The sequence below is a fragment of the Cebidichthys violaceus genome, unplaced genomic scaffold (genome assembly GCF_023349555.1).
Source record: "Cebidichthys violaceus isolate CVI_PGR_0920_01 unplaced genomic scaffold, fCebVio1.0.p SCAF_22, whole genome shotgun sequence".
In the NCBI taxonomy this organism is placed as follows: Eukaryota; Metazoa; Chordata; class Actinopteri; order Perciformes; family Stichaeidae; genus Cebidichthys; species Cebidichthys violaceus.
Window position 1 is genome coordinate 2,560,627 of NW_027176395.1, and position 26,109 is coordinate 2,586,735.

The 26,109-nt window shown below is 42.2% G+C and overlaps 2 protein-coding genes across 4 annotated transcripts in view; both read left to right on the forward strand.

Moving 5' to 3' along the window:
* Nucleotides 1-11,881, forward strand: part of LOC137877842 (polypeptide N-acetylgalactosaminyltransferase 16-like) — a 32,145-nt gene extending 20,264 nt beyond the window's left edge. Inside the window, 10 exon segments of the mRNA XM_068717994.1 lie at nucleotides 2,942-3,029; nucleotides 3,409-3,492; nucleotides 4,121-4,225; nucleotides 5,074-5,099; nucleotides 5,101-5,201; nucleotides 6,062-6,154; nucleotides 6,890-6,973; nucleotides 7,780-7,906; nucleotides 8,831-8,947; nucleotides 11,734-11,881. Coding sequence (XP_068574095.1) covers nucleotides 2,942-3,029; nucleotides 3,409-3,492; nucleotides 4,121-4,225; nucleotides 5,074-5,099; nucleotides 5,101-5,201; nucleotides 6,062-6,154; nucleotides 6,890-6,973; nucleotides 7,780-7,906; nucleotides 8,831-8,947; nucleotides 11,734-11,877 — 969 coding nt within the window. The 3' untranslated portion in view covers nucleotides 11,878-11,881.
* Nucleotides 11,882-16,479: 4,598 nt separating this feature from the next.
* The window catches only part of numb (NUMB endocytic adaptor protein), a 28,744-nt gene continuing 19,114 nt past the window's right edge, over nucleotides 16,480-26,109 (forward strand). For all 3 annotated transcript variants that reach the window (XM_068717921.1, XM_068717922.1, XM_068717923.1), the window contains exon 1: nucleotides 16,480-16,611. The gene's annotated coding sequence lies outside the window, so the exon portion shown is untranslated. The remainder of the gene's footprint in view (nucleotides 16,612-26,109) is intronic.

Here is a 26,109-nt window from a genome sequence, read left to right on the forward strand (position 1 = left end):
ATGTTTGATTTGTCTGTTTTATATGAATAATTTAAGAGTCCGGATGAAGTAAAATGATCCAGTAATTCACAAGAAAATGCAATGATAAGAAGAAAGTCTGAAAGAATAAACGTCACTTTGTGTAGCAGAAGACCCTTTTGTTAATGTCGTTCCTCTCCTGTTAATCATCGTGCAATCCCCTCTCCTCCTTCCTATTTAATCTTTGGACCTGACGTCAGGTTGGGAACCATTTGTCTAAAACCACCAGAAACAAATCTGCATTTCAGCTCAGACACATTCATCAGAAATGGAGCAGAAACAGCCTCACTGATTCAGGGAAATCCGGTGCCAAAATCTTTATCTTTAAGTGAATTCTTTCTATGGTCGAGATGGAGCTACATTCAACTATTATATATACAGTTTGGTAGTTTTATCTAAAGCAAACAATCATATTTATGAGATCTCATATTGCATTCTTAATTACTCAAGAGAATACTTTCTGTGACGTCAAAAGCACCACAAACAATGAGGGTTCCACACAGTGTGTGAGCAATAAGCGTGTACAGTGACGACATGATTCAAGGCAAAAACTAATTCTGTCTGTTGACCTTTTCGCCCAAGCTAGACAGCGCGTCCTCTGTTGGTCTCTTATTCAGAGACAGATGTGACATTACTCAGCGATGAAGCAAAGGAATAGAGGAATCTGCACTCGCCAAATGACACTTGAAAAGTGAAATTCAGCGCGCACAAAAACACGCTCGCGCTTCGTCACGTAAATCATTCACTTTTCCAAATTTAGCATCCAGAAGAATAAGCTTGAATCCTTTTCATCGGCTACACTAAAAACAGCCAGATGTGAGGGACAAATGACAGCACTCAATAAATCCAAACAGAACGAGAGAATTTAAAAAAAAAGAGTGTGAGAGTGGGAGAGAGTTGAGATATTGAGAGATCATCGGTGACAACCATTTTGCAAGTACAGCCTCTTCATGCATTATCAAATCATAGACGCTCATTAAAAGCCCCATAAATGTCTATTGCTTAAAGCTGTTGAGAGCATCACTTTCCAAATTGCTCTCTGGCAGAGTGGCTTTCACACCCGCACCCTCCCTCCCACACACACACACACACACACACACACACACACACACACACACACACACACTCTTTGGTGCAATGAACACAAAGTTCACGACGGGTTCAACCTCTGAGCAAAGAGAGGGACGGCTCTAATTAGAGACAGTCAGTTGGATTGTCCCGATGCTAAGCTGCTCCACGAACACTTTCAGATGCCTCACGGGCAAACAGCAGCGTTGGCACAGATGGACGTTCACAGACAGATGCAGACGACACTCACGCACAAACAAACACGCACGCTATCAGCAGTCAACAGTTCTCTCGTGCTTTTGCTTTGCTTTACGGTACGTGTTGCTTCCTCGGGTAGTTTTAGGCTGCTCAGAGTTTATTTGTCCGCTGTGAACTGTGCGAAGAATCGCTTTATGTTTACAGCATGAGCAGTAAAATTCAAAGTCCACTTTGAGCCTACATGAATTTGTAAAGTGTTCTGCTTCAGTTCACTAGAAAGAGGGAGGCGGGCTGTAACCAGTAATCAGCTCTTTTTATTAGAACAGGCAATCAATAAATAAACCTGGTTTTAGCCACATCTTCCAGTGGGGGGACTACTGCAGAGCCCCCAGAGCACAATCTGACATTTAATACTCATTAGTGACTAAGATTGATTTATTTTCTTGACATACACACAAAGAAATGTAATTACTTTGCTGAACTTTCACTTGATCCTGAGAGAGATTTTCTGTCGTGCAAGCTTCAGACAGTCTGCGGCACCTTTTTTATAGTTTGACTTCAGGTCAGACTTTCTCATGTATTGTCATTCCCATCCAACTCCAGCGACACTTGTAGTATTAAGAACTGTGATATTTTCAAACCAACACGTTTCAGTTTGTGGCCTTCATCATACAAGACATTATAAAGAGGACCAACGCTGAGAATCATTATAAAGCACATTAAGAACTAATAGAACAGATGAATTGTTCGGCATTTATTCCTTAATTACTTCTAAAACTATCAGTAGCTGAACCTTCTGTCATGCAGAAGAAATATGTACATATGTTACGTGTTATATTGTGATATCAAACATCTGTTTAAGCATCAGTTACAGGTGCAAAAGCAGTTATAGTTACAGTCACAACATGACAGCGTGTTGTTGTCAACATTTACGATGCACGATTCTTTTTCTTCAATTTATACAATCAGTCTGATAAATCTGAACTCCCGTTTTATTAAAAAGTCCTTTAAATAATCAGACTACAACAGCCTGTAATATAAAAAGCTGCATCTCTACCTCACTACATAAACAATTACAAAAAATAAATACTAATTTGGTTTAAGTCAACGTCCCTCCTGACAGAACGATGGTTGCATTTCAGCCCAGCACTGTTGAAACAGAGCAGCTAATATTGGCAACGAGAGCGACAAGGTAGCAGACTTGGGAATGAACCTTTTGAGATAAAAATCCACGCCTCTCTCCTTCTCCTGACATTTCCACCTCTTTGGCTCGTATACCTAATTAAAATCAAATATGAAATGCGATGCTTCATGTCATTAAAATGTCTTTCTGCAGGATTAGTTATCTTTGATTGCACCTGCTTAACAATTAACCCGTGTGCCATAAATCCCTTTTATTAAAAAGAGTCGTAAGTCCCCGTCCTAATTATTCAGACGCACAATGCTGTCGAGGTGTTTACCGCGACGACCTGCTTAACGAAGAAATAACTGCTGTATCATGGATAAATGTGGACAATCTCTCCACCACATCACCGATGTAACTTAAATGGGATGGATTGTAATGTATAAAACATGCATAAAACACCAACTTAAAACGGTTCAAATGTAAATGTTCCATCATGTCTCATTAATAACGTGTCCTTCTCCTCTCATGCAGGACCATACGCGAGTGGTCAGCCCCATCATTGATGTCATCAGCCTGGATAACTTCGCCTATTTGGCTGCCTCTGCTGACTTGAGAGGAGGTCAGGGCACAGCACACAAATCATGCTCAGCGACCGGCTGACAACACACACACACACACACACACACACACACACACACACGCTGCAGTCATGGAAAACCCTTTTTTGCAAACTCCCTCGTTATATATGACAACACGATCCCTTCCAGAATAATTCAAAACACATGATAGAAATTCCTGAAGGGATTAACGTCAGTCTGGTTGTAAAGTTTTGCGAAGATGCAAAGTTTTCATTTGAACAGCAGCTAAATAAAAGGTTAAATTCACGAAAGTTAGTTCAACTGAAATCTGCAAAACACTCAAATCTGTCTTCTTCTGTAGAAGAACAAAGTGTTTTGGAACTGGATCTGACTTTTTTTTTGTGCTCTCTTTCTCTTCAGGATTTGACTGGAGTCTCCACTTCAAATGGGAGCAGATTCCAATCGAGCAGAAAATGGCGAGGAGCGACCCGACGCAGGCTATCAGGTCTGTCAACACCTAGGAACCTGATGGAACCTGATGGAACCTGATGGAACCTGATGGAACCTTTGTGGTACCTCTTGTTTAAAGAGTGAATTGCTTTGACTCATGGCAGGAGGAAAAAGCTGCTGGGCCCCTTTAAATGTAACCACTGTTCTTGTGTCTGGATGTTTTTCTACCCTAAAATACGGTTCCCCAGTTTGCGAAATGGTAAAGTGATGTAACAGAAATAAATTCAGGAATACGCACCATGTTAGCGCAAATCTCAAATCATAAAACTAGTATTTGACACAAGGTCCCTCCACAAAAACCACCTTAAGGCCTTTATTTTGTCAGTGGATGTTGCGCTTTACTTCCGCACAAATGTTTAGTTGAATTAGCACAAAGCAGTTAACGCACAGTAAGCCTGGAGCTCACACAGGCCTGTGGAGATGGACCCTTGGACGACTTTTAATACGTCTAACTGTGAACTAAGAATTTGAGCTGTGATGCTAGAATGTCTTCTCTGGAGAATTAGAAATCATCGTCATCGCGCTATCCTATAAAAACTTCCCAGACTCCTCTGGCTGCACTGAACACGTCTCTCTGAATTAGAGGGTGAGTTACAGTAAATGACTCCGCTCTCCTCTGCAGGGACTCCTGTCATCGCTGGTGGGATCTTCGTCATGGCCAAGAGCTGGTTCAACCACCTGGGCCAGTATGACACCCACATGGACATCTGGGGAGGGGAGAACTTCGGTGAGCTTGAATCATCCTTCACAGGCTTCCTGCTCAGAATGCCTTGAGACAAAACCCAGCTTTGCTCTGCAGACGTATTTATAACGTTGCAAATATTCCTAATTGTATTGTTTAATTCTAATTATTTTCTTAAACTTCCTTTTTCTAAAGGATGTTTACATTTTGGTAGAGGAGAAGTAGGTGAGCAGGAGATCACACACGTACTTTAGTAAATAAGAAGCATACTGAATTTGAATATTTAACTAAAACTTTATATGTAGCTTCTCTAAACTTCAACATCGCACAAGTCACCGTATTAAAAGGACAACCAATGAGGGATAATGGATTTCACCTGCTTACAGTAAAGAGAAGAACAAAGATTTTTCTATAATCTGTCAACAGATAGAGTCTTGTGCTCACTAACCTCGATGAATATTAGTAATTTGGAAGTATTTGAAATGAATAAACAATGATTGTTCCTCCTCTTGACTGCCATGTGTATTTATGAAGATTCATTTACACTGAATGTACTGAGCCGTGTTGGCTCTGGACCGCCTCAGACGCTTCTGTTCTGGATGCTGCAGAGGCCCAGCAGCCCGTTCTGTAGACGACAAGTGTGTCCTTGAATTTGCAGCAGAGCATTAAATTATCCACAACAACAGCTTTCATACTGCTGATTTACAGCTTATCATCCATCTACTGCATCAAAAATATATATCAGATGAACATGGCCAGGGTCGATATTATGATGATGATGCAGATCAGACTGTGTAATTTACACACACACACACACACACACACACACACACACACACACACACACACACTCTTGCCTCTTGACCTCATCCTCTGTGTCTGTCCCCCTGCAGAGCTTTTCTTCCGGGTGTGGATGTGCGGGAGGAAGCCTGGAGATTCTTCCCTGCAGCCGCGTGGGTCACGTGTTCAGGAAACGGCACCCTTACGACTTCCCAGAAGGCAATGCTCTCACCTACATTAAGTGAGTGGGTTGATCGTTGATCCGTTCAGCGTTTTTTTAAACAATTAAACAACTTGGCCAAGACGGTGAATCTTTTACTCGGCATTAGAATCTTAAGTGTGAAATGATTCAGCACAGGTCTGTGTGAAATTAAGAGCTTCACACTTTTCACACGTTTTGACTCAAGCAGCAGTGAGAAAATAAATAACTAATCTTTCCCCAGATATCATGTAACATAATAATATTAATGCTCATCTTGAAACAGCTCTTCTTAGAGTCCAGGATACTGACAAAGATCCAGCTTCCTCAGGATGAACCAAAGCAGAGGTTTCCAACGCTTCGGCCATTTTTAACTACAGTGTTAACAACTTAAGTGTTTCTTAAAGGTCTATTTGTATTTTGATTTTATTGAGGAAGTAACCACAGTGAAATAAAGAGCCAGTGAATAGCTCAACAATACAGTTATGATCAAAAATGGTGCAAAAAAAGGGTTTGGATTTCCTGGATTGGAGGCTGAATGCTGTGTGTTTATTTCACTCTTTAGTTGTATTTCATCTCCTTCTGAACACAGACAATATTTACCACCAATGTGCTGTACAGAATTTCAACTTCGGCTGTAAATACTGTCGAGTTCTGTGTAAACATCTCGTCTAAAAGATACTGCTGCACGTTGCATTGGTCTGAAACGCACTAAACTGTCTCCTTGGCCGGGTTTGTCTTCACTTGCAAATACACAAAGAATTTAAGGAGGATGAATTGGGATTTCGTGGCGTCTGAACACCCCCCTGTGTGGGACACTGTCGTTAGAGCTGCCCCCAGGAATGCCAGCAGCACTGTCATTACCGCGTCTGAGCAGGTGTTGTGTGTCTGTGTCCGTGCAGGAACACCCGGCGGGCTGCCGAGGTGTGGATGGACGAGTATAAACAGTACTACTACTCTGCGAGGCCGTCGGCCCAGGGCAAGGCCTTTGGCAGGTTGGTCCGTTTTACTCTCTCCTTCTCCTCTACAGGTTAGAGACTCATTGTATATTTCAGATACCATGTTTTATGAATTCTTTAATGTTTCAGTCAGGCAACCAATGTGGTAAACAAGCTGTTCTACCCATGCTCACAACTTCCAACACAAACTATTTGTTGCCATACAAACTCTTGTGATAGTAGAGCTAGTGTGCAAGATTACTAAACAGTTATGTTCATTATAGATTCACTCTCTGATTATATTCTTGATTCATTACAGAAGTCTATAAGATATCAGAAAATCAAAAAAAAAGTGAAATGAATGAAGAATGATGAGTTCCCAGAGCCCACGGTGGTATCTTATTATGATATCCAATCATAAACTATTTCGTTTTCTGTCATATAGGACAAAGTAAAGCAGCAAAGCCTCACATTTAAGAAGCTGGAACCAGAGAATGATGGAGTTCTTACTTGCAAAATCACTGAAACGATCAGCAAGATTGTGGCTAAATTAATTTTCTGTTGATTAATTAGTAGATTATTGATCTAATTGAATCAAAGAAACACAAGAGAGCAGTCAGTGCTGAGAATGAGTGGAAAAGAGTTATTTCTGGTTCAACACTGTTAATAATTAGATCCCCCGTTAGTTGAGTCTGTAGGTTCAGCTCTCTGCATTAAGATCTCACTTCTCTCTGCTGTATCTCTCTCTCTTGTTTGTCTCTTCATCCTCATGTCTTGTTGTTTTTTTTGCAGCATTGCAGACCGTCTGACTCTGCGGCGGAAGTTGAACTGCAAACCTTTCCGCTGGTACATGGAGAACGTCTATCCCGAGCTGAGGTACGACACCTTTTAGCTGTGTGAAGCGGAGAGACCTGAATGGAACCTCGAGTGTTAAAATCTGCACAGCGAAGGTCAAACATCCAAATATAATTGTTGAATGGAGGCATATGGTGTGACTGCAAGTTTATCCTGGCGTGCCTGACCTGCGGATGAAATTGATAGTACTTATTTTGAACTGCTATTTAACACCAAAAAGGGCCAAAGTTTGCCTCCAAACACCATTAATATTCAACAAATAGAAAATGCTTTAGTGTTTGTTTGTGTTTCGTTTGATTGAGGCTGAAATGAGGTAAAAATGATTTCATTTCAGAACTAAAAAGTCATGTTTAGAGAAAGAAAAGACACAATGATAAATGCAATCAAAATATTTCTTCTTCCCAAGCACCTAAATTAGAAAAATATGCGCAAATCCTTGGAATTAGTATGACCCCACATTCAGAACCAATGATGTTAATACATCCAATTTGGATGGGAACATCTGAGTGGGGTATTACAGTTTATCCCACCAGCTTTTTTTCTTAAGCCCCCGCTAGTTGCTCCATGTCATGCTTCCAAATAACTGTGGTTTCTTGACTTGTAATTGTATATTTTCATAAGAGCGTGTTGTAATAAGGCACATTACTTAGCGGTGCGAGCCAAATCCTCAATAGGGAAACCGGTCAATTCAATCCATCTGTTCTCTCCTGTCGTAATGAGACCTCTCGTCGGCCTCTCCCTCTCCTCTCTCTCCTCTCTCTCCTCTCTCTCCTCTCTCTCCTCCCTCTCCTCTCTCTCCTCTCTCTCTCTCTCGATGGCTCCCTCAGGGTCCCCGAGCAGGAAGCGGTGTCCAGTGTGCTGAGACAAGGCGGTTTGTGTCTGGAGGCCCGTGGGACAGACACCCTCGGCCTGGCTGAGTGCCGGGGCATCGGAGCCATCAGGCCGCAGTCGCAGGTCAGGACTCTGCCACTGGGGCGAGACTGTGGCTCGTACACTTAAAGAATTATTGTCATAAAGCGTGCAGTGGTTTGACCTGACAATGTGATGTCAACAGTGATGATGTGAATGTCAAACGCATGGTTCTTACAAAGTTGAATGACTTATGGAATGTAGTAAATATTTATTCTGTGATTCCTCCGACAATTTAGCATAAAGCATGGTAGCGGCTGTGGCGCTTTTTGGGGGGGAAAATATGACATTATTAATGCCACAATCCTTCAGTCTTCAACCATTGTAGACTATATTAAAAACAAACTCCTCTGTTGCTAGGTTACAGAGCTGATAAACCCGTGTTATCAATCATCACATGAGGAACTGCATGCCAAAGCTTAATTAAAGTTTATTCGCGGTAGTCAACATTAGTCACTGTTGAGCCATTATATTACTCATGATGAGCTCAGCTTGATATCAGAGGTGTTATTAGGACGCCTCCCACCTGTGGCTCAGATTAAAGCCGACAGGTGATGCAAAGAGATTCAAGAGGATGTTGCTGAGAAGGAAATGTGCTTCGGTTCTTCCTTTTCCCAGGAAGTAAACACAGCCAAGTTTTGTCAATTTCAGGCTGCATCTCTTTAAATCAGTTGGGGGGTTTCTGATTGACAGCTGTGGAAATCTGTAATCCAGTAAGGGCTACAGTTGTACGGCTGGAAACACAAACCTTGCAACAAATAGTGAAGATATCTGGATTCATGGTGAATGTAGCAAGAAACATGAAAGCACTAATATTAAATCGAATACTTATACATTATTATAAAAGAATAAATGAAACCAAAAGTCCCTCAGCTTGAACCCGAAAATGTCGACTCATTATAGTCATTTTTTTTTTTTTTTTTTTTTTTTTTTCTCCCACAGTCATCTTTTTTCTTCTGTATTTTGCAGAGATGGGAACTAATAGAGCCACTGATCCGACAGCAGGACTTCTGCTTGGCCATTTCAGCCTTCACTGCAGGGTCAAAAGTCAAGCTGGAGACCTGCAATAATAAAGAACCCAGACAGGTAAGAAGAAGCAGTGTTCGCCTGTAAAAAAAAAAAACAGTACATTTAAGTTCCAAACTCATTTAAAGAAAGCCTTAAAGTGTCATTTAATTTATTTAAAAGAAACAAGGTGTTCTTGGAGTTATTGTGTTAACTAAGGGTTAACAAAAGAGACGGGAATCCGCTTTAATCTTGCACTATCAGTCATTTTAACAGAAGGTCTCGGCTTTTTCCAAACGGTTATCTCATTTTGGAGCCAAGCGGTTCGTTTGTCCTCGATGTGCCGCTCACAGCGCTGAACTCAGACGCGAGAGACGTGGAGATGAGAGGCGGCTCCAGGCACCGACGCAAAGCTGCCCGCCTGCTGGTGACGACGCCAGGAGACGAGCCGAGCGGCCTCGTTGCACTGCTGCGAAGGAAGGGAAGAGCAGTCACTTTTAATAGAACAAGCGCTCCCATAACTTCAGACCCCACCCTGGTCCTTCCCAGCTCTCCCCTTCGTGAATGTCGAACACGTCGGCCACATGTGGACCCTCATTGGCTGCGCGCTTGAGTTATGACATCGAAGAGGGAGCTGATAAGTCGAACCATGTGTTTGGAGTGCGAGGCCAGGCCATCCTCTCATCTCTCTGCAGGCCCGTCGCGATCCCTTGAGGGTTCTTTGGAAACTTGCCCATCAACAAGAACCCGGTTCTTGCTGTGGGAGACAGTTGGCCTCTTTGTCCTGAGCGTTTAATCCCCAAGAAAGGAAAAAGAAATACTTGTGTTTTTGACTCTGCTCCTTGAGGACTGAAGTGATTAACTCTTAAAGCAACAAGTGATGGTGATAACTTTAAAAAGAAATGTACGACATTAAAACTCAAACTTGGGTTAGAACGTTGTGAGTTGATCTGATACTGGGCTGTAATTCAGTTTTAGATATTTTTCAGTCATGTCATCCATCACCAGTATGACAGATCACTGCTGCATCAAACAGTCCGGAACAGCTGTGCAACATTTTATATTCTCCGATTATTCATGTTTTATTGAAACGTTGCGTTTTCTATAAAAAAAAGTTTGGGTTTCACTGGAGAGATTATGTCCAACGCTGGTTCAAACGCTGTCTCAGGCGCTTATCCAATAAGGAAAAATACAATAAAATACATATTTCAAGACACAGAAAAGTCTACAATTTGATCAAAAAGTACATTGTCATCTATATCTGTTTACCGTTGGTTGTGTGCTCATCACTGTTACTAAACTCTTAACATTTTCATTCTGACATTTCATTTCCTCCCTGTCTTTGTTGCACAAACATGTGCACACTTAAAGGCACAGTACGTGTTTATAACAGTACATGTTTACAGTATGTGACACACACACACACACACACACACACACACGTGAACACATCCTCTGGGATTTTAAGATTAACCTCTCATTCACCTCCACACTTCGATAAGCCTCCAGATGGTTCCAGAAATCTGCTCTTGGCACTCTCGTTCTCCGCTGTTCAGCTCTAACTGGTTAATCAGCAAGCTAATGAACAAATCACTTCTACCCGGTGGTTCATGGACGGCCTGTTTATGGGGAGCTCTGTCTCTCTCTCTCTCTCTCTCTCGCTCTCTCTCACTTTACTTCAGTCTCAAGTTACTTGTCGAACTCGCTCCAGGCATTTTTTTTTACACGAAGTGACTGGACCCTGGGGAGTCTGTGTTGAAAAGAATATTAGATGTGTGGAAAATCAAAGAAACCCAGCCGACGTTTGTAAGCAAGAACTGAAGTATGAATTTCCTTCATCAGGGTGAACCTGTGAATGCATTGTAGGAGGGTGAAGGAGTGTGAGTGATTCCATGATGACCATATATAGATATTAGGAGAAAGTACAACAATACAAATGAAATGCAACACTATTCGTTTCCATCTAGGCTGATAATATGAACCTGTTTGGTGATCAGCTGACTCCTCTGGACTTAGAGGAAGTAGTTGTACTGCAATACACATTTATTTGCCAGTTTATTACACCGTGCTAAAATGAATGCAACAGTCCTGCAATGAATTCCTCTTCCGTGAAGGTTATAATGTTCGGCTTGTGTTCGGACCCATTCTAGAGTGCTGTTGATTTAACTTCATGGTCATCTTTCGGAGGCTGCGGTTCGTGGTGCTGTTGAAGTATGTAGCACCATTCTGTCTTCAATGTCATGTCCAACCCCTTTACATCAATGAGGGAGAAGTAAATAACAAAAACACAAAGCCGTTACCATGGTTTTACACTCCACGGCTCACATTACCTCAGTCTTGCAAAGGAAAGAGTGAGCCGAGGGCTATTCAGTGAAATCTACCCTACATGCTGTGCTTTTATTTAACAGTACCAGAATACCAGAGTGTTATTCTATTAAATGTTACATTATTGGATTTTTACACTGATGAGACTATTACATGAGTAGTTAAGTCTATAAAACTATAACGCTCTTTTTTTTTTATCCAAACATCTTTATTTGTAAAGAAACTGTTAAAAACTGAATCTGGAATTTGGAATGTAGTGGAGTAAAAGTATAAAGGAGTATTAAATGGGAAAAATAAAGTACATATAGTAAAAATGAATTCTTTACTCGATCGCTTCCTTCCACCGCTGCTGGACTCGTACAGAACATTTATCAGTCTACAGCTGGCTCTCCTGTGATCAACGAGTCAATCATTCATGTGATCTCTGGTACATGAATGATCATGAACCATCACTTATGATCAGGAAATAACACAAACCAGATTTTTCTAAAAAAAAAACAACAACAACAACTGTGTGTGTTTTTCTCTCTCTGTGTGTGCAGAAGTGGAAGCCTAAAGGCACGGCTCTGCAGCACATGGTCAGCGGCCTCTGTCTGGACAGCCAGACCCCGACGGGCCCTCTGGTCATCACGCAGTGTCGCCCCCAGATGGCCAGCCAGACCTGGGAGCCACAAATAATCACCTGAGCCACGGCGGTTGGGGGGGGGGGGGGGGGGGGGGGGTGGGGGGGTTGGAGGTGGGGGCAGATTCTGGACCCGGCCTTGCAGAGAGGGACTCATGGGGATCACACATCTGCACACCGTGTGTCGCTTCGCTGGGGGGGGGGGGGTGAACGGAGTGTAGTGACTGTACATTTGTGACGTCAACTTCAAGCTCCCGCTCGCCGGCGACCAGAGCGTCGCTGAAAACGTTCGGGAAAAAAAGGCCTTTTGTCGAGCGAAACATCTGAGGTCTGCTTGTGTACAGTGCTCCATCCCTTCAAGGATGCTGCAGTTCTTCTACGTAATCTAAGCTTTCCACTGAAAACTGTTGCACATCTCACTTTTTTTTCATTTCTGTATCTGTCCTGGTCAGCAGTTTGCTTATATTTGGAGTAGTGAGGGTTGCCTCGACACAGACGAGTGCATACTTCTGACGACTGTGTGGACCAGGGCAGCTTTATGTATAGCCAAGTAAGTCTGAGAGCTTCTTTTTTTTTTTTTTTTATTTCAGAGCGCACCATGCAAAGCACTGTCAGGAACATTATTTATTGTTTTGCATGGTCAGACCCAAAGAATGTTTTCATTTTTCTGTCTCTCTACAAAGTTTTATGTAAATATTTGAAAGCAGGTAATGGCTTTTTTTTTTTTTTTTTTGTGTCAAGTACTCTATATGTTGTTTGAAAAATAAAATGTGGTAACAAAAGAATTATTGCTTTAATTATTTGCTAAATAAGTTGGAAGTTGGAAAAAAGACACTTGTTTACAGTCAGAATGTCCTGTAATTCTAATTTCCTTACAAATATGATTGACAGCGAAATATTTAAAAGTTCATCCACTCAGACATGTATTCATCAAATATTTGAAATATGTAATAAAGAAAATTTTGAGTATTTTAGCCGTGTGATTTAAATGCTGGTAGTGTCGATAACCAGAGAGAAATATTTCAACATCTACAGTGTTTCTTATGAAATGTGGCAGAAACATTGATGGAGGATGAATCCTAATGAATTTGCTTATTTATTGATTTTTTAATATAATTTCCACTCATCCTAAACTTACAGGATAAGTAAAACATGTCAGCCTCAGCAGTGCTGTGAGATTCATATTAAGACTACTGTAGCGTGTTATTCAACATAGGAAGTGTAGACTGAATGTGGGCTAAAACATGCTTTCATTTAACATAGAATATCATCATGCTAACAGTAAAATGCAAACGTGCAATATTACATCCTAAATGTCAAAAGCAAGCTGGCTGTCTCTATCATATCTATCATATTTTTTTAATCTTTTTTGTCTTCTGGGGTATAATGAACATTACGGCCTCGTTGAGCCTGACTTTACCAGACTTCATTCATTTTGTACCGTGATTAAGGCTCTGCACAGCCACACTGGTGTTTTTAATTAGTCTGATTAGAGTACGGTTACCTCTGCTCAGGTTGAACGTGAGCCGCACTAGAAGTCGTCAAAGACCACAAAGATATAAGAAGATATAAGAGGTGGAAGTTTGACGCAGAAGGGTGGTGGATATGTTAATCATACTAGTCATCGCCTGTACGCTACAATGAAGCTTTTGGAGTGAGAGCTGCATTTTGATTTGCAGTTGACTCGAAATGTTTTATTGCTGCGTTTATTCCAATACGCCACAAACATGAGCGCGTCTGTAATCACAAGTTTATCTACTTTGAGGCACATATTTGACCAGTTCCAGTGGTGGAAAGTGACTGAGTACTACAAGAACTGTACTCTTACTGTACTACAATTTTGAGGTACTTGAACTTTGAGTATTTTCCATTTTCTTCTACTTTAAACTTAACACTTCAGAGGGAAATATTAATATATGATATATTTCTCCTCCACGTTCTACTCTTACATTTATTTGACAGCTTTAGTTACTAGTTACTTTGCAGATTCGGGTTATTAATACAAAATATAATCAACTCATAAATTCATTAATATCATTCTAGGTTAAGCTACCCAGCAGTACATAAAGTAGTTAAAATTAGATCCACCTTTACCAGCGACATAATTCAAATTATGAACACATGAATGTCTCAATAATTATAATCCAGTTCTACAATACATGTTGTTCTGAAATGAGTCATTCTGTATATTATCATTAGATAGTATTTTTGGAAGTTAAAGTACATTTTGTTGCTAAAACGTTTGTTCTTCTATTCTAATTTTAAATGTAAGACTTTTACATGTAACAGTATTTCTACACTGTTTTACTAGTACTTTTACTAAGGTGAACGATCTGAGTACTTCTTCCAAAACAGATTTTCAAATGAGGAACATCCAGTATGATGTAGACACCTGAGCGGGTGCACCAGAGTTGTGTAGCTGAACGTGCATATCGTGACCACAAGGGGGCAGAATAACCTCACAGATATATTAGAGGCTGTCCAGCAATATTTTATGACTCCGACCTTGTCAGGTTGATGAATAAAGCCTTGGTTTTAAAAAAGGAGTCATAAAGAAGATTAGGTTTAAGATAATTAAGAATAAAAGGTAAAAGGACAATAGAGACAATATGTTTGTGGTGTGTGTGTGTGTGTGTGTTTGAGAGAGCGATATTCACAGCTATAATAGCTACATCGGTATGTCACTCATCAGCTTAACAGGCTTGACAACTTTGCTAGTTTGCTTTTCCTCGTTGGTTTTGTAACCTTCCAGGCCACAAAGCATGCCACGCTGCAGCTCAGCAGGCTGCGTAGCTATGTGAGGAATGCAAGTTAATGCTGATAAACTTCTGGCCTTTGAAAGAGGCCGAGGTTTCATCATCAGGGGAGGGAAAGAGGGGGGAGGGGGGGGGGGGGCAAATATGGCAGAAACCTGAGAAAAGACAAAGGACAATGCATGTGAAAAGTCAGAGCAGTTTTTAAATACAACATAGTGAGTGGCTGGTGTTTAAAAAAAAAAAGACTTGACAAATGGTGTGAGAGGCGATAAGTGGACTCTCACTCGTGTAAAACAGGAAGTGAATCCTGTGGTTTTATCCAAATGGCTTCAAAAAGTTCCTCCAGCGACTGGACTCATGTTTGCATATCAGCCAGATAGAGAATATAATAAAGATTGACAGGTGCTGGACACTAAATGTTAACAAGTACATTTAGTCATACCATAAACGTGACATTCAACGCACCGTTAAGAGCTAATAGATGGGAATACTGCTGGAGACTCAGTCTACACTCATTGCATGTATTACATTATCTATGCACTTTAAAATAAGTAAAAGTAAGACAGTGACATCGGTCCCACTTTTAGGGCAACCTGGCCAAACACAACTCAGTGTGTTCTTTTCGGGAGCATCAGTGGAGGAAGTAATGCTCAGATCTTATACTTAAATAAAAGTAGTAATACTGCACTGTAGACATGATCTTGTTACAATTAAAAGTACTAGAGTACTAGCATCAAAATATGCTTAAAGTACCTAAAGCAAAAGTACTCATGCAGAATGTCTAATTTCAGAATATTACTGGAATATAATTAGTGATGCATGTAAGCGTCGCTAATGTTGCAGCTGGTAAATGTGAGTCTAATCTTAACTACTTTATGTACTGCTGAGTATCTCCGTCCATGTAATATATCAGCATGTATTAGTTGATAGAAACGTTGTGTTAGTAATCTGAATCCGTAAAGCAATAGTGATTATTATTGATGGTAAATTATCAATTAAACGTAGTGGGCTAAAAAGTACAATATCAGCTTCCAAAATGTAGTACGAGTATAAAGAAAGGTGAAATACCCAAGTAAAGTAAAAATACTTCAACAATGTACCTAAGTACAGTACTTGTAACCTACTTTCCACCACTGACTGCATGGCTTTACATCTGTATGATGTTCCAATGTGCATGGAGCTAAGACAGAAATGATCCCATAATCGAATTAAAGGAATTCAGTGGAATTTCTCCCACTTTCAAGATAGGACAGCCTGATAGGAAGAACCGTGGTAAATCATAAGTAGTAATTTCATTTGAAGCACTTCTAATCTAGCATCGGATCTCTACAGATATGGTTAATATACAGATATTGGTTAAATCTTAACTAAACAGTTAAAACTGTTTAGTTAGTTAATTTAATATTATTCTATTTAATTGTATATATTGTGCATTTAATATTTAATATTTGCATTTGATATTTAATATTTGACTCTGTTATTTCATTTTCCTGTACCATAATTGCTGCTGTAGCGAAACATTACTATTTAAAACTATCTATTTATCTATCTATCTATCTATCTATCTATCTATCTATCTACTGTATATATATATATATATATATATATATATATATATATATATGTATATATATATATATATATATATATATATATATATATATATATATATATATATATATATATATATATATATATATATCTATACTGTATACATACTGTATATACTGTATATATTTATTTCATCTATATAAAATAAATGCAGCGAAATTCCGGTTTGCTTACAGGTTGCTCTGTCGCCTACCGATCAATCCGCACGCGCCGGTCCAATGAGGTCGCGCGGAGGCGGTCCGTTGCTAAGGAGGACGTTCGGTTGAGTCCTCGCGTAGCAGCCATTCAGCGGCAGTGGCTGAAGCGATTGGACTGCGAGCGTCTCTCCCGACACTTTCTGTGGAATTTGAATTATTTCTGCTCTGCACGGTTCGTGGTACAAAGGTGACGGCATCAACGGGGCATCTTCTGGGTCGCAGCGGGGATCTCAGGTCGGTGTGTAGGTTTGATGGATGTGTGTGTTTTTAATGAGCCTGCCGGGTAATGCTTGTTAGCTTGCCAAGCTAAGCAGCACTAGCTTGTGTGGATGCGGCACACGCAGCTATGTTATAGGTCCACGACTCTTAAAAGCTCACTGTAGAACCCAATTACATGGCTTTTTTAGCGTGTTTGCTAACTGACTAGAAACCAGTACGAGCTACATGTTAAGCCGTGATAAAGCTAAAGGTTTTCCATCCTTCAAAAGGTATTCCCCGAAAGAATGAGCTAAGAGGTTATTTAGCTAGCTCACGTTAACGTCAGTGGACGCTAAGAAGCTAATGATACTTACCTGGTTAACTTCAAGAGGTGGACGTTACTAGAGCAAGCTATCAGCTAGCACATCATTCAGTCATATCGTTTTCAGATTGTCACACTGTGTTATGTCATTGTTACTAATATAGGATGAGCATAAAAAGGCGTGAATATTCCTTTGCAGTTAAGTTTAGTGACTGGTTAAGTTTGTAAAAATGTTGATTGCCCTGACGATATAACTGTGACTCATAGACCTAGCTCACAGTGAGATAATGTGCTCTTAGATTCTCTTATATGGTGTCATAGCTTGGAGTTTACTTCAACAACTAAAGAGCAAGAAGAGATTTCCATTCTGGTCTGCCATCAACACCGGTGGTCAGATCACCTTCCACATGCAGACTTTACAAAGATAGCCCCGCGATGGATTGTGTATACTAATTATTATATATTATGAGCCACAGCAGTACAACCATTGGGACTGACGCACCTCGCTTATTGCACACTAACCACATTTGGGTGCTCTCATTAGCCATAGTCATTGAGGTCATTACTGTTTTGTTAATTGGGTGGTGATGAGGTTTGTGACTTGAATAATGCACACTGACTCATCTATTTTGGCAGCATGCGGTATATAAAACATTGACAGATGCCACTTGTTTGGTACTTTCCATTGTGAAGAGGCAATCCAAGCTAGAAACAGACGGTTAAATCTTTATAAAACTGATGGCACTTGTATGTTATATAGGGCTGCACGTCATGATTATTTCCATTTTCGACTAATGTGACTGTTATCTTATCTAATTGCTGTGGCTAGTACATATTACAAGATAGTGAAAAATGCAGCACAATATATGCGGTACTCATAATGACTTTTATATCCCACTAAAACCATAATATGTTTTATTTCTTACCATATATACTAAAATAAAGCATCAAATCCACCCATCTTAGAATCTCAACCCAGCGCATATTTGTCATTTTAGCTATTAATTGATCAAAATGACTAGTTACTTACGAGCTGTAATTTCGTACGAAGGGTTTCGAACCATTTGAAAATGATAAATGTGTTCTGAAAGGGATTTTAATGTCTCTCCCATACAAAGAGATGAGTGATTTTTTTTCTCCCCCCCCCCCTAACTTCTGTAAGTAACTCGTGGCTTAGCTCATCTCACAGGACGAGGGAGGCGAGATTGGCTATCTGCCATCAAACCCACTGTGCAAGTCCTGTCAGCTGTTTGAGAGAGGAGGAGAACGCATGAGCGACTCTCTCTCCCGAGCTTTGTGATTCACTCTGTGGGAGAAACCAGTGCTTCTCTCACTCCTCAAAGGAGAGGCCCTTCTTCTTGGCAGTGAGCTGCACATGTGAATGCTGAGGATAGTGATGCAACACGGGTGGACCAGCATGCCGCGCGCTGACGACGCAATCAAAGGGCTTCACTTTTGTACCCTGATAGCGGCGAGATAGTCGAGCTCCTTGCTGCTCGTGGTGAAAGCAGAGTGAGCGTCGATGTCCGCTGAGCTCTTCAGTCCAGTGGTAGCTGAATAGATATGAGATGACACCGCCGGTCAGGCGATGTGTGCGTCTGTGTGTCTTTTCTTCTTTTACGACATCAAGCGGTCTGGATCAGGACAGTCTGTCTGTGTCCATCTCTTGACTGATCACCTGGGCCCTGTATTTGTCATGTTAATCCTTGCTTTTGACCACTGGTAGAAGAAGAAGTCTTCAGATCCTTTATTTACGAACAAGTACGAATACCACACTGCGAAAATACTCCACTATAGGTAAAAGTCCTGCAGTCAAAAAGTAAAAGTATGTCATTATTTTCAGCAAAATCTACTTAAAGTATCCAAAGCATGTACCCAATATCCCGTCTTCTCTTTATTTTACTGCTGCATTAATGTGTATGTTACATTTTAATGCTGTAGATATTTAAGGTTGTGCTAAATTGAACGCTTTTAGAAAAACACAGTGAAGTAGATGTAGTAGAGTAGAAGTATAACATGCCATGAACTAGAACAAGTACCTCAAAATTCTTCTTCAATACAGTACTTGAGTAAATGGTCTTAGTTGCCTTCCACCACTGCTTTTGGCTGCAGCTTTTGATGCGGCCCAGTGAATGTGCCGGCTCATGTTGTCATCCACAACGTGTTTTTGTCAGGTCATCACAGCTTCACCAGAAGTGTGGACACACCAAGCATATTTGTAGTGATTTAACGACAGGCTCACAGGAAGGTGAGGATAAGGACACGCAAACTCGGGTAGCACACCAGAGGCCTGACAATCCGGTTCTGGTCCAAGTTGACGGTGTTATTGTTCATTAGGAGGGAGAATGTAATCCAAATGTCAGAGATTATGACAAAGAATGCAGCAACTGGAGTGGGATTTGTTTTGACGCTGCCCTCCGTCGAACACTCTAACCTTTTGGGCTGATAAGTTACCAAAACACTGCTCGGTACAGGAGCTGCTTGGAGTCTGGAGGTTCGCGTAGCGTGCAAAGTTGACTCGAGCTGAACCACGAACATAAACGCACCAAAAGAACCTTTTCTGCTCCGGCTAAGCACCGAGAAAATGGAACCTAAGATCCCAGAAGAGGACGACTGTTGACGCGAGCGCTCTTAACGTCCTGTTCCTGCTACTGCATCATTAGAAAGAAAAGCATACGGTCTGTACTCGTTAGAGCTCCGTGTTTCTGAGCTGATTGGGACCGGATCCAACAGACGCTCAAGAGAAGATTCAACCAGAGGGGCAGGTTTTAGAATCAGGATCTCAAATGTGCAGCTGACCCCATTTCAACATAAGTAGCCTAAAATAGGTTCTGTGGAACCGCGGAGTTGGATTGAGTGTGTTTGATGTGTTTGTTGGTAAGCGGTGTTGTCCTCCACCGCAGAGGGGAAGTCTTGACCTTTTCACATAATGGAACGTCTGTTTCAAAAGCTGATGGGAACTAAGGAACATCTTTGGCTGTGTTTTTAGGGTTAGGACATTTAGGAAACATGTTTATATTCATTTATGCAATGTAACATGGACCGTATCAGGTGACAAAAGCCACTCACTATGTGAGCAAACACCAGCAGTCACAACCACAGAAGCTCTGTAACATTTTTCCTCCACTCGCATTACTTTTTTTTTTTTTTTTTTTGTGTGTTTTTAGCATTTTACATTCTTTGTCTGAGGCATTTTTATTGCTCAATCTCAGACATTTAAAAACCTGTAAGAAATCTTTGTGGGGTATATTGGCAAGAAATTGCTTTTTCTCCAGACAAACAACCTGTGAAATCATGCTGTCAGTGAGAAATGGTTACATTACTCCGGTGCATTAAATCTCACTGTTCTTATACGAACCATGCGGTATGTGTATATGCAGGCTTTCTTAGTGGCACCGTTGGGCTTGGTCAGAACTCATTTACAAAACAACAGTGGGGTGATGCACGATGTTCCTCCAGCGTCCCCATTCGGGACAATATCTTTAGTTCCTAATTGGGTCCAAGGGGCCTTGAGCGCCTCATCCTGCCTCTGCTGTTTACGCTGTGGATTAAGGCCGGTGGCGGTCGGGGGTTGCGTCGCTGTAGACGAGGAGTTGCCTTTCGGGTTTGCGGCGGTGTGGCTCCTCCCTGGGTACGGTATGGTGCTCAGGGGCTCCTTTTGTCTCTCTGGGCCCCTATATAGAGTGATACCTGAGCCTCCTGTGCAGGAACAGCTCATGCTTTATTCATCCCTCTGATCTCTGCTGTAATTACGAGTGACCCGGGACAAACCGACTGGTGGTGTGTGTGTGTGTGTGTGTCTCTCGCTGGGTGGGAATCTACCAGCTACCAGTGCCAACCAGAGTGTTAGACGTGGAAGACTTTTGGCCGAGGAGTTTGACACAAATATTTATAAACCAAAACAATGAGATTGACCCCAAAACATACATCGAATGAGGTGTAAAACTAGGAATCAGGGTTGTACACCTGCCGGTGGTTTCGGTTTTGGATTTGAGACAAAAAGCTTCCCACCCCTCCTTGTTCCTCTCGGTCCCTTTGGTCCCTCTTGGTCTGGCTTCTCAAGCCCATCAATACCATTTATACCACCAAGATTTTCATATATTCGTGATCTTGTCTAGAGCTTTGTTGTATTATACTACCAGCTGTTAGTTACCTGTTTAAAATGATACATGTACTACCTAAACATAGTCACAAGTACAAGACTTAACTTGCAGCTGTACTATGGCTACAAACTGTCTGATGTGGGAGACACAGACTCAGATGTCAGTGAACATGTCGGTGTGTTGTTGGTGTAATAACTCCCTGTCTCAAAGGTGTGTGTGTGTGTGTGTGTGTGTGTGTGTGTGTGACTCCCAGTGACACCAGTCCCTCAACCACACAGTGCACACATAATGTCCATTCACTTGGCAGAGTAGACGGTCTGCGTGTTGCTTCTTCCTGGCCTTTTCTTAGCTCCGCCCACTGTCGTCACCCCGGACGCGTGTCAACATTAACGATGCAGCGATAAGAACAACACGACCCGACCCAAAATGTTCAGAGTTTGTACTCTGTGTCAAAAAGATAAGGCAAAAAAACAAACAAAAGTGGAACCTGATTATTAAAGACTGTGATGCGCAGACATCAGACGTATTATGAAGCTCTGGGAGTTAGAATCAGAAGTTTTGGTGTGTGGACTGTTTTTTGGGCATGTTTACATATTCTTTAATGAGACGACTTCAATGATAATTTCATCAGTTTTACTGCTGTATTACGTTAAGTTCTCATGGAGTTAATAGTGTGAAGCCAGCGTTTTACACTGGTGTGTTTGAGATGTTTGGCTTCATTATTTTTTATGTAAAAAAAAAAAAAAGGTTTTGTAGGAAAATCTGTTTCATTTAATAATGCATCAGGAAATACAGCTTTTGGTATTAAGTCAAGTCTGGGGAAAAAAAGATTGAATTGATATCCATCTTTAATCAAAATGGCCTCGTAAACAAGCTCTTCTGCTGACTCGTGGTTTACAGGGGAGCTGTACGCTGGCCCGCATGGGTCTACTTGGACCGGCCCTGCCTGTTGTGTAATTGTAGCGTGCCTGATCCAAAGTCCGCTGGCTACTGTGTTTCCGTTAGATAACGCTGTACGATATGAGGATTCGGCGATGAGGTGTCTTGTCATCGCAGCAGCGACTTTAGAGGAGTTCTTTGTCGAGGTCTGCGAACGGGTTTTGGGATCGCTGTGTTGTTGACGGCGGAGGAGAGAGGAGCAGCGCAGAGAAGCCCCACATCGCAGCCTGATCGATGATGAGAACGATGTCAATTATTAATGAGCTGAATATCATGTTCTGCCTCAAGTAGAAAGCTTTTGTTTATCAATCGGTGCTGCCGGCTCGGCGCTTTTGTCACACACCAGACTGAGGGGAGAAGTGAGAAAACAAACTGTGTTGTCGGAGAGGTCACGCAGTTAGATTCACTTTACCTAATCGGTCCGCATTCCTCCCAGATAGTGTGCAGTCATTTTTGGACAGGTAGTTAATCCCCCCCCCCCCTTTTTGTTCCTGGGTAGGAAGGGGGTTATCAGTGGAGAGGAGCGAGTGTTTCCTGTGTGTTGCATCACTGGTGCAGCAAGCAAAGCGCTGCAGCTTTTTTTTTTTTGTTTACCACAGAATTGCAGGGACAGGTCTGTGAGCAGCATGAGTGTGCACATTTGTTCTATGTATGTTAAAAGACATGTTGCAGTGGCAGGTTTGCACACACACACACACACACACACACACACACACACACACTCCCCACCATTGCACCAATCCTCCTCCGCCAGCGAGCGGTCTGCGGAGAGAGAGGTGCTGTCTGTCCACGGTGCTGAGTCGACAGGAGGGGAACAATCGCCTCGCTGTGCTGCCTGTCCGTTCGGCCGCCTTCATGCGGCATTCTCAGCGACATGGGGCACCGTCGGCTTTTGGCTCCGTGAGCCTTGTTGACCGGGCCTTCTTCGCCAGGCTGGTCACTGACCCGTTGTGCCCACAGTGCCTGCAGCTCGTCAGGCCTCTTGAGGGCTGCCGATTATCCCGCAGTAATTGGCGCCGGGGCTCTCTGGCTGATCAAAGGTGCCCAGCTGACTGTAGAGCTCTGGTAATTTTCCATTCTCTGATGCTCTGCAGTGCTTGCCTGTTCGTCTGTCCTCCTGCCTGCTTTATTATACCTGCTTTTCTCATAAGACATGGCAACGCCGCGCTGTCCTTTCCGTACCCTTCCTCTTTAAATTCAGCACTCAAAATCAGTTTCTCAAAATCAATATATAAGGTCACAAGTTCAAGCCCTGCAGCCGTTGTGGGTCCTACAGTCATGTGACTTGGCAGAGCTTTGCCTCCTCTTCTGTCATGTGACTTGGCAGATTTTTTTTTTTTCTGTTCATCTGAACTCTATACTTACGGATTAGTTTCTGTGGTGGTCAGTGACATCATCTGGTTTCGTATAAACCTGCATGCTCATAACTGTGACGCTAGCTGAGGTTTGATTAAACGATGCTGCCTCACATGCTCGCTCCTTAAAGGTTAAACGATGTTACTGGCGGCCTTGGGATCCGTCTTCGGCTGCCGAGAACGAGCTGGATTGACTGTGTGTGAATTGGACGTTCATATTACAGCCTTCTACTTTTTGGACTCTTTTACTGAAGAGTTGTCCAACGTTTTTTTGGAAAAAGGAAGGCGTCTACTGTGACTGCTGAATCATTCCTGGCGCTCAAATAAAAGTACACCATGGAATAAATTGCTTTCCATTTAGAGATCACTGCTTCCATAAACATGGGTCTCTGTGAGCCTAGAACCGTAGAAACAAAAACTTGATATGATCTCATTCTTACTCGCATGAGTTCATAGTCCAGTGTCACACCTTCAGAGCTGTTTTCCAAGCTAGCTTTTTACACACCGCAGAAGTATTTCTAGCAGGGAATAGATTTTCCCTGTGTCTGTACTCCCAGAGGCAGCGCTGTGTTCACTAATCGAATTCAACCACACCGCTAACACAATTTCAGCCATTAAGACTTCCCATAGGTTTAAAGTAGCCGTGGTAACCCCCCCCCCACCTTGCGTGAGCCACACTATAAACCTCCTGGGTGAATAGCCAGGTAGCACCAGCAGTTTGGCCTAATCTGTTGAGTAACTCTGTATTCGACAGTCGTCCTCGGCTTGACAAACCAGGATACAAAGAGCTCAGGTACATGGTAGGAATTCCTGAACGCTTACAGCTCCATTAACATTCATGGCTCACGAGACCGGTTTGGTCGGATGGTTCCTGACGTCAACACAACCCGCTTTGCATCTTGTGGACTCCGGTTACCGCTTGAGTCGGTTTCCTGTTTCCTCTTTGAAGGCAGAGTCTCTAAAAAACGCAGCGGTCACCGGAATCTGTTGTCCTTCTTTTGTAATTCAGCGTGTTTAAAGGGCAGCCCACCTGACCTGGAGGGAAGTGAACAGAAAAGTGTGTGTGTGTGTGTGTGTGTGTGTGTGTGTGTGTGTGTGTGTGTGTGGGGGGTATATGTATATGTGTGTGTTTTGGCCTGGTCTGACGGTCAGTGTGGAGATTGCATGTCTGTTCACTCAGCAGGAAGTTCCTTTTCCACTCCATCCTCTCATCACTCCTGCTGCTGGAAAAACACTGCTACTGACACACACACACACACACACACACACACACACACACACACACACACACACACACACACACACACACACACACTGACCAACGGCACTGTTGTTGGGATGAAAAGCTGTATTATTGACAACACATTGAGTCAGCAGCTGGAACCATGGAGTGGGTTGTCTGTGTGATATTGATTCTTCTGAGTATTTTTCCATGTAATCTGCTTTCTGTCTATCTGCCCGTCTTTTTGCACTCATCTCCGTCTCTTATTCACTTTCAGTATTTCTTTCACTCGCTATGAAATCCTTTCCACGCTGTCACCGCTTTGTACGTCTCGGCTTTTCTGCCTTTAACTCTCTCTGTCACTTGTGTGTGTGTGTGTGTGTCTTACTCCTCTTGTGCGTCTGTGTTTCGGCGTATCAAAGTGACACACATGCTCTCGAGTGGTACATGCGATGCATCGTTAAGTGTCAAGCGAGCAGCGCCGCGTTTTAAAAGCCACAGCCGAATACATTCCCCCCACAGCGATGTGTAGATGTTGGTTGGGAGAGCAGTGGAGAGTGACGGGCCTTCCTCACTCCGAGAACACCGTGAACACACACACACACACACACACACACACACACACATACACACACACACACACACACACACACACACACTGACACCATTCCTCACCGCGGGGCTTTCCTCGCCTCTTATACACTCGCATAGCTCGCCTAAATGATTTTTCTAGCCCCATAAATACAACTCAAAGACACTTTTATGGTATATGGACGTTATTTGCTCGACGTTTCCTTCTCGGCTGAAAGTATCCTGATTATTTAGCTTCAAATTCTGATTATTAATCTTAGTTATCGAAGCAGGGAACATATTCTTTGCCTTCCTTCTGCGTCTTGCGTCCACATCGCTCTGCTTTTCATATTAGCACACAGGCTGGGTTTGCATCATATGTAGTAACACTGTGGCTTTACTGTCAAAAGTGTCTGTGTGCTCTGTAATGTCTGTTTACCAAGAAGTTGGATAGCAATTATGAAACTGGCATAATAATAATAATAGCCAGCTTTTAGTTATCCCTTACAGTTGCCGGGATAACGGCCAAATACGAGCTTATTATAAAGCGTCTACGAACCATCACCAACAGCCCGATTTTTAACTTTCTCTTTATGCAATCGCACCACTTATAGGGTAGAGAAATAATCCCTATGCAGTTTAATTCCTCCTGGATCGCCTCTGAAGCTCATTTGGGGAGCAAACTAATTGGCTCTGATCACCGCATCACTTTTCATTCTTTGCGGGGTTTTTTTTTCTTTTTCTTTGATGCTTAAATGTGAACGATGAATCGCAAAAAAACGGTCGCCTCGTTTAATGGATAAACGTTGATACTAAGTGAGCGTCGGACCAGTGGCATCGCTGCGAGTCAGTGCCCTGTAATCATAAAGTTCTTTAAAGCAGACGTCTCCTCTGGGTCGCCTTAACCGAAGGGGAAGGAAGAAGGCTGAGAGGAGGACTGTAGGGAGGAGGATAAGCAGCAAACAGGCGCCTTTGACTTCTCCCCGTTAAAGTAACCCTAAGCAGCATGTTTACACTCACTGG